General features: G+C 27.9%; 1 protein-coding gene across 1 annotated transcript; it reads left to right on the forward strand.

The window, feature by feature from the left end:
• The first annotated feature begins 7,122 nt into the window (after positions 1 to 7,122).
• Positions 7,123 to 7,713, forward strand: LOC145113775 (putative serine/threonine-protein kinase PBL28). The gene has a single exon (XM_079049832.1). It carries the CDS (start codon positions 7,123 to 7,125, stop codon positions 7,711 to 7,713), a length of 591 nt encoding a protein of 196 aa, XP_078905958.1.
• The last annotated feature ends 2,080 nt before the right edge of the window (positions 7,714 to 9,793 follow it).

Consider the following 9,793-nt stretch of genomic DNA (forward strand, 5'->3'; position numbering starts at 1 on the left):
AGAGCACACATATTTTACTTGATAACAACTTTAATGGAATAGTCTCAGACTTGGGACTATCCAAAATAGTTCCTGTCACAAAAGACGTAAGCTTTGACATTGAACATGTGAGTGGTACATAAGGATATGTAGATCCATAATTTACGTCTAAAGGAAAGCTAAAAAAAGGAGTCGGATGTGTACTCCTTTGGTGTAATTTTATTTGAGCTACTCTATACAAGACCATCTTATGGTACGAACAAGGTAACAAAGAAAGTCCAGTATCTTAAAGATATAATAGGAAGCTGCAAAGAAAAAGAAAAATTAAAAAATATTATCGACGATAAGCTACTAGTTCAAATGAAGCCAAATTCCTTCAATGCATTTGCTGCAATTGCATATAAATGTATGAAGAACGATCCGATCGACCTTCAATGGTTTCGATCATAGAACAACTGTATAAATTTTTGGAATTTGAAGCAAGTTAATCTTCTAAATTGTATGATTACAATGCTATATGCGATAAAGTGTAGTGGTATATAAATTTTGGATTCTATAAATACAATACTATAAAAAGATATATTCTAAAATACAATGTTATTTAAATGTGTATGTTAGTCTTTTCCCTTCTTCCTTCTGTCACAATGTATTTCCTTTAACAGAAACCAACTTTCATCAGTTTTTTATTCCTATTTTTTTACATGTTATGATTTTTTACTGTGAAATAGCAATCAATATATAATAAATAAAATAACTTGAGAAAAAATTAGAAGATATTGAACTTTGTGTAAAATAGTGACTAAGAGTCATCCAACAAAATAGTGAAAGTTACACTATATATATATATATATATATATATATATATATATATATATATATATATATATATATATATATATATATATATATATATATATATATATATATATATATATAGTAGTCGTTTATCCACGCAAAGCGGCGGCGGCGAATTGTTTTTTTCGGCAATTAGATCCATTCAAAAACATGTCATATTATAAATAAGGCAATTTATTGGCAAGTATCAATGAATATTAGTTTCAATTCGGAAAAAATACTACGATTGCGATATATATATATATATATATATATATATATATATATATATATATATATATATATATATATATATATATATATATATATATATATATATATATATATATACTAGTCGTTTATCCACGCAAAGCGGCGGCGGCGAATAGTTTTTTTCGGCAATTAGATCCATTCAAAAACATGTCATATTATAAATAAGGCAATTTATTGGCAAGTATCAATGAATATTAGTTTCAATTCGGAAAAATACTATGATTGCGATATATATATATATATATATATATATATATATATATATATATATATATATATATATATATATATACTAGTCGTTTATCCACGAAAAGCGGCGGCGGCGAATAGTTTTTTTCGGCAATTAGATCCATTCAAACACATGTCATATTATAAATAAGGCAATTTATTGGCAAGTATCAATGAATATTAGTTTCAATTCGGAAAAATACTATGATTGCGATTAATTTCATTCTAATAAATAGTTTTTGAGTACTGAATAGTTTCTTTCGGTATGCGACACATAGTTATTTTTAGGGTTTTGAGGACGAAACAAAACGACGCCTTTTTTTGGGTAGGGCATGGGTGTTGCAGTTTTAGTTGTGTTTTCATAGGTTGTATTAACTGTGATGAGAATGTGACAATTTTAAACCATTGTGGGAACATATTAGGAACCGGAAAGATGGTTTGAGGGTCGAGAATATTAACGGCCAAGAGAGAAGGAATTTCAAACAACAAATGACAGAATAATTTTATTTTGTTTTCTATCAAAAGGGCATGAGAAGCGGTATGTTTTTTTTAATATCCAATCATAAATACTGTAAAGGTAGCATTTTTTCTTGAATCTCATGCATTTGAAACCCCTTTTTTTAACTTCCTGAAACCACATTCATTTGAAACCCCATTTTTTAACTAATGCAACTCAAAAGTTTTCTTAATTACGATTTAACACTCAAAAGTTTTATAACTTATATTTTGTTTAATTAGCGTTTAGTGAAAATTTTACTATAAAAAGGTCAATCTTTTGGGAAAACATGCATAAAAATTATATTGTGTTTTGTGTATATTACTCAATCTTAAATGTGACTCTCCAAACATCAATATTTTGCTTGGAATATCTTTTTGATTCTTCTTTTTTCGAGAAAAACGTTTTGATTGAAGGTTAGTGAAGAATTTTCATCAAGTTTCTATGGTTGAATGGTGTTAAATGAAGAAAGAAGATTCAGAAAACGGATATAGGTTTTCTTGTTTGAGCAAAGTAGACGAATGTTAGTTTTTTCTTTTGATTTAAATGTATATTTATGTAACATTTTTATTTATATATTCAACCACCCAATGTTCTTATTTATTTTATTGTAGTTTTTCTATTTTGATTATGTTTATTTTCTATTATTTTTTTAGGTTATCCTACACAACATATTTACAAGACAATATTTAAAAGATAACATAATTTTAACATTTGATATGTAATTATGATTGACTTATCATGATATGTTCTTCATATGAAAGTAATTTATCCATATTACTACGACAATAATTACATATGACATTTACGAAAATATATATATTATATGTGATTTGTTTAACATATATATGCACCTATGTTTGTTATAAATTTATGATTAAATATCGTTATGTTTAATAATTGAAGGGATTAAAATGATGCATCAAAACCAATTATTTAGACGAATATAATAATAATAATAATAGTAATAATAATAATAATAATAATGATAATGATAATGATAATGATAATGATAATAATAATAATAATAATAATAATAATAATAATAATAATAATAATAATAAATACACATTTCCAAATACTGCATTCATTTGAAACTCACATCACAACTCAAAAGTTTTCTAATTTATGTATATTTATTAGTTACAACTCAAGAGTTTTTAACTTATGATTATTAATTAATAATCACTAATAAATTTTTTATTTTCCTTTCTTTTATAAGGTTGTAAAGTTTTGCTCATTAAAAACATTAATGTATTTGAAGATATTTGTGATTTAAATATGAAAAGTTAATATAAATGTTATAATAGATGTTTTAGTGTTTTTATGTTATTAAAAGTTGTAGTGTTTATTTTTCATATTTTTTATTATTCGTTGTATATATATCTTTTTTAATACAAATGTTATAATAGTTGTTTTTTTTATTTTTATGTTACTAAAAGTTGTAGTTCATATTTTTTTTCATACATTTTGTTACCCGTTATATATAGATTATCATACGTTTGATATATAATTTATACAGTTTTAAACGGTTTATAAAATTATCAAATAGTTGTATATATAACAATAACTTAAAAATTAAAACTATAATGTTTAATAAAACTAATATGCTAACTATATGTTTGCTTTACTACTAACATTTTGTTTCAAAGTAGAAATATTAAATAATAATTTGATAAACGTTATTATTTTAACTATATAATTTTATTCTCGCGCAACGCGCGGAGATTCCCCTAGTTCTAAATAAATGAATGTCAAATCAACCCAAAGAAATTAATGTGCATGGTTTAGTTTTAGCTAAAATTAAAATTTCACAAAAAAATCGGTTTCATCTCTAAAAAGTCTATTTCCAGATTGACTTTATATCATTTGTATTTTTATATTGTTTATATTATATAATTTGTATATCTTTAATTAAAAGTTTTTCTAATATATCTTATGCTAAAGCAAATTTCGTTTTTTGGTATAAATCATTTTGACGTTTCTTTCCTGTTCTTTTTTTAAAACAACAAATCCTTTAAAATGAAACAATAATTTTAAAATACTCAATTCAAAAGCTTATAATATATAACCTTCAACTCAAAAATGAAAGTTTAAATAAAATACACATTTTGACTTTAAATGTCCTCATAAAAATTATATATTAAATTTAACACCAAGTTCAATTAGTGCGATATAGAGTGTGGGGCGATTTGCATGTACTATGATGAGGTAAATTGATGGTGTTTTTTTTGTCTATTAATTGAAGTGTTTTTCTGTGGTTCAAAGAAATATATTAAATTAAAGTATTTTTCTATTTTAATGAATAGTTATTAAAGTTTAAATGTTTGTAGTTTTGCACTAAATCTTTGTCGAAATATGTTAGTGGAAGGTATCTACTGTTTTAATGTATTTGAATATTAAAATTATTTCTATATAAATAAAAAACAAATATTTACAAATTAAGACTAAAACAAAACTTTTGAAGGCCTAGTCCCTAAATCGAAAAATAAGAATGATAACTTTTAACACCAAGTTTAATTAATGTGTTAATAATGAAGTAACAAATTTCTAGTCTTCTTGTTCTGTTTTGATAACTTTTAACACAAATTTCCAGTAACAAATAAAAATGTTCCCATTATAAGTTGATATGAGGGTAATAAAACACATTTATCAATTTTAAGCAAACAAATGAAAACATCATAAATTTGGAAACATCATTTTTGGTTTTAAAACACATGAACGGCTGATAAACGGGTATAACAGCAGACAACATTATAATAGGATTAAGTTGATATTTCTTAGTTCTAACCATTTGTTCAGGAGTAACCACCATTTGTCTCATATTCAATTAAATATCTCACCAGTTCTTTGACTTTTTTCCTTCTAAAATGTGCAAAAAAATAACCACCATTAAAACCAACATATGATTGGGGTTTGTTTAATACAAATACACGATTACATCTTCATTTCATCGATACACCATATAAATTGGTACCAATAAATGAAAATAGTAAAAGACCAAATGTAATGAAAACTCACCATTATTAAACAACTCCATAGTCATTATCTATGCTGACGTTCCTCCTCTTCGATACTTCCTTGGTGGCATTGCTTAGTTGCACAAAAGCTACCTGAATTCAAATACTAATTATTTAGATTATTCAGATAAAAACCAGAAAACACAACCATTCTTGAAAATGATAATCCTATGTCTTTTATGGTTATCGATGTATCCACATACACAAGCCTCCTACCGTCATTCATGTAAGAGAGCATTACATGTAAAGATTTGGACAATTTTTTCTCCAAAAATAAAGAAATTCCCTTTTAATCTTTTGCATATGAGATGGTAAACCAAGAATTAACAAGGTGGGCGTTTTTTGGAATATAGGATTATTTAGGTTTTGGTGGTATTAAAAATTAACAACCAATCACACTTTTTACTAATGGTTTTGATTCTTTCATGAAATATTTAAACTACATTTTCTAGTTCTGCAATATTTAGACTACATAACCATAAATACACAGTCAAACCTACATACCTTTAGTCCCAAGCTCCAAGTCTAGTCTCATTATAACTAACAGTAAGAATCTGGAAGAGATGAACAAATTACTTAGTATACAAATATGGCATAAATAAAAGTGAATCAGTACCTAAGAAGCATCCATAAAACCACTGACCTGAGGTACAACTACAATAGAAACAAAACATCATAATGTTAGGGAAAATTAAGAAAAATAAGAGAAGATAAGAGTACACCTGAAGCAGCTCTTAATGGAAACTTCCATTCTTTTTCTAAGGATTTTTCGTGTTGGGGAAGAATCAATACTTGTAAATAACCTATATCATATCAAAATGTGAGATCTGCTACAATGAACTTCATAATCAAGTTTTTATTTGAAATTTCACACACATTCCCAAAAATTCATCGTTCTTTAAGTGATTTATGTCTAGAAAATATCGAACAAATCTACGTGACGAAATAACCAAGAGGCTGTCAAACCAAAAATCATCAGCAATTCAATGAAAAAGGGGATATGAGAAATTTTATGTTTGAAATTTGAACAATACTAAGAGAAATATTTACCTGGAGACCGAAGAGAAACCGATCGATAAAAGGAGAAGCTCCAGAAAAAAATTTGTGATTTTAGCTAAAATTAAAATCGGAGAACATGGATTAAAACGGGTCTTCTAATCGATCAGATCATAATAAGCATCGAAGAGAGAGCAAGAGAGAGATAATCAAGTATCAGTTAGCATGAAGGGTCTCATACGAAAGAAAGGGAGACATGATTGTGACAGACTTAGGATTTACCTGTGACAATGAGTGGTGGTATTGATGGTTTAGAAACCTTAGATCAAGAAAGCATATGAATAGAGAATATGGTGAAGAAAACATATACCTTGAATTTATCATCAATGAAGACGAAAGAGATGTGGGAGAATTAGATGGAATTTGTAGTTCATTTCCACAAATAAAGGCAGAGGACAGGTAAACAAGAGATAAGATGGAAAGATGTGGGAGAATTAGATCGAATTTGTAGTTCATTTCCACAAATAAACTCGATCAAAATCATATAAAATATTTTTTGATTGCATTACATACATATTGGATTTGTTTTTGTACAATTTAATTTAAATAAGGTTAAGTTTAAAATTTAAAATTAATATTATTTTATTATTGGTTACTTGTACTCATAGCTTAATGGTTTGGACGTCTCAAAAAAATAATATTATTATATTCAATCTATTTTTGGAAATATTAAGATTTCCTTTATAATGTATTATATATATATATATATATATATATATATATATATATATATATATATATATATATATATATATATATATATATATGTATATATATATATATGGAGTAGTGACAATTCATTATAGAAACAATAAATTACTCCAACACAAGGATCAAGTCGTTTTTGTTTGGTTAAATCTATTAAAAATATGGAATGATGACAAAAATTTAATCTAAATTTAGTTAGACAAAAGAATCAAAATCCATTTTTGGATAAGAAAACCGAATTATCAAAATTATTCAAAGCATCCATAGTCTTAAGTCCATTATTACTTTTCTAAACTTCTATAAAATTATTCAAAGCATTCATAGCCTTAAGCCCATTATTACTTTTCTCACTTTCTGTAAATACCCCCATTTCCACAAAGAGAGAGATAACAATTTGTTATCATCATCGCTTTCAAAAATAAAAATTGTTGTCCTATATATATATATATATATATATATATATATATATATATATATACCATCCAAGCTATAAGATTATTGTTAATCTTTGTAAGCATCAAAGAAGTTATGTCTGTCATTCTAGAAGCTAGCCATCTTAAATTAAAGCTTCGAGAAATATGTGCTGCCACTAACGGTTTCAGTAATGTAATAGGGAAAGGGGGTTATGGTTGCATTTATAGCGGAAATATTTTTCGGTCCAATAAAGTCACGAGTGTTGCTGTTATGAAACTGATGAATATGAAGCATACTACTGGTCAAAGTCGTAAGCAGTTCTTAAAGGAGGTTCAAATACTTTCCCGTCACCAACATCCGAATCTTGTCTCCCTAGGAGGTTATTGTGACGAAGGCAAGGAGAAGATCCTGGTTTACTCATATGCACAATTTGGTGGCTTGGACAAGCACATAGAAATGGGTAACTCAACATTTAAGCTATTATGGAAGAAAGGGATAACAATAAGTCTTGATGTAGCACGTGGTTTGGAGTTTCTACAACACCGTGCTATAGAACATTGCAGAATCATCCATGGTGACATAAAGAGCGCAAACATTTTAGTTGATAACAACTTTAATGAAATAGTCTCAAACTTCGGACCATCCAGAATAGTTCCTGTCACAAAAGACGGAAGCTATGACATTGAAGATGTCAGTGGTACATAGTGGTACATACATACAGATATGTGGATCCAAAATTTATGGCTACAAGAAAGCTAAAAAAGGAGTCGGATGTGTACTCCTTTGGTGTAGTTTTATTTGAGCTACTCTGTACAAGACCATCTTATGCTACGGACAAGGTAACAAAGAAAGGTCAGTATCTTAAAGATATAATAGGAAGCTACAAAGAAAAAGAAAAATTAAAAAATATTATCGACGATAAGCTACTAGTTCAAACGAAGTCAAATTCCTTCGATGCATTTGCTACAATTGCATATAAATGTATGGAGAACGATCCGATCGACCTTCAATGGTTTCGATCATAGAACAACTGTAGAAATGTTTGGAATTTTGTCACACCCCCAAACCGAGTTGGCGGAAACATTCGGGGGTGGAGGACGTCATGTATAGTATCATAACAGTGCACAATAGTAAAACAACCAACAACATCCATTGCATTAATAATATAGTTAATACATGTGTGTTCACTGTAAAGTTAAATGGCACTAAAAATGTATATATCAAAATAAAGACGAGTCTTGAATCCGCTTCGTCTTCTCCAAATCTGGACAAGTGTACCTGTCTACTGGTTCCGTGAGAATACAAGTTATTTTGAAAGAGAGTGTCAACATATAAATGTTGGCGAGTTCATAAGTATTTAGTGTCAAATGTTTTCATTTGTATCATGAAAATGTTTGTATTTTTTTAGTATGATTGTTTGTTACTTTCCCAGAAATCCTACATTTTCTGCTTATAATGAAATGTAGTCTTCTATCCAAGACCCGACTGTTTGTATGTTTGTTCTCTTGTAATAGTAAAAATGTAATGTTTGTACTTGAATAACAGTATAAAAGTATGATTTCCATATTAGTGACTATCTTTTACTAGAAAGATAGTATGCATAGCTTTCATGAAAATATCACTGTATAAAGTAATGGAAAATGAAGATAAGTAGTTGTATTAAGTTAAAATACTCTACCGATTGTTTACTGCCTTGTAACCGATTTGGTTAGTTAAGGTGAAAATGTGATTGAGGTCATAACCATACTTGATCGACCTAGTGTAAAACACGACGCTCTTCAAACGTCGAAATGATATGACATTTGTGACCCGTAGACCTGTAGGTCCCACTGTAGCTAGCAGCAAGGTGTGGGATGGTCAATCCCGTATAGATCTATACACAAACTTACGCTCTCCCTCTAGGGGAGACTCTAGTTATTAAACGTGACACAACAAGTGTATTGCTATGCCATGAAGTAGTATCTGACATTTTAGTTGTCATGTATATGTATAGTGTGTATGTTCCTTCTGTTTCATGTAAATATATATGTATAGTATGTTCCTTCTTGTACTCTTGTAGATGTATATGTATGTTCCTTTTGTATTCTTGTAAGTGTATAGGTATGTTCCTTTTTGTTCTTGTATATGTATATATATATATATATATACATGTTCTCTAAACTATACCTATTATAGTTTACTAGTATGTTTGTTCGTATTAAAATGACTTGTATAAAAGACTCAATTTCTCAACATGTACAATTGAGTTAAGTATAACTTTGAAAATGAGGTTTAATATTCATATATGTATTAGCATGTATAATCATAATTTAATCGACAGTCGGACTAGTGAATCCTACCCTAAGCCCACAACCAAACAAGGAACAGGAGTCAAGGTCATTAACAACACTCCTAAGTCCATTAAAGCATACTTATACTCAAATATATAATTCAATATGATTTTGAAAGTAAAAGAGAAATTGTAAAGAGTTTGAAAGTAGTTTTGAAAAGGGTTTTGAAATGATGTTTAACAATGTTTGAAAGTAGTATAGTTCTAATGTTTGTAAGTTTTCATCTGTAAATATAACACAATTACATTGTGTTCAACTTGTATCCCCCCTAGAAAGCATTTAAAACATATAAAAGGTTGATTGTAGGGGTATGAACTCACCTGCAGTGAGTGACTCGAATGAAAGATCGATATAGGATGTTTGGTATCACTAGTGAAGTCTCGAGCACAAACAGATCCTATTTAGCATATAATAACATATATATATATATATATATATATATATATATATATATA

Source organism: Lactuca virosa, chromosome 5, assembly GCF_052849685.1.
Source record: "Lactuca virosa cultivar CGN04683 chromosome 5, Lactuca_virosa_CGN04683_v6, whole genome shotgun sequence".
Classification (NCBI taxonomy): Eukaryota; Viridiplantae; Streptophyta; class Magnoliopsida; order Asterales; family Asteraceae; genus Lactuca; species Lactuca virosa.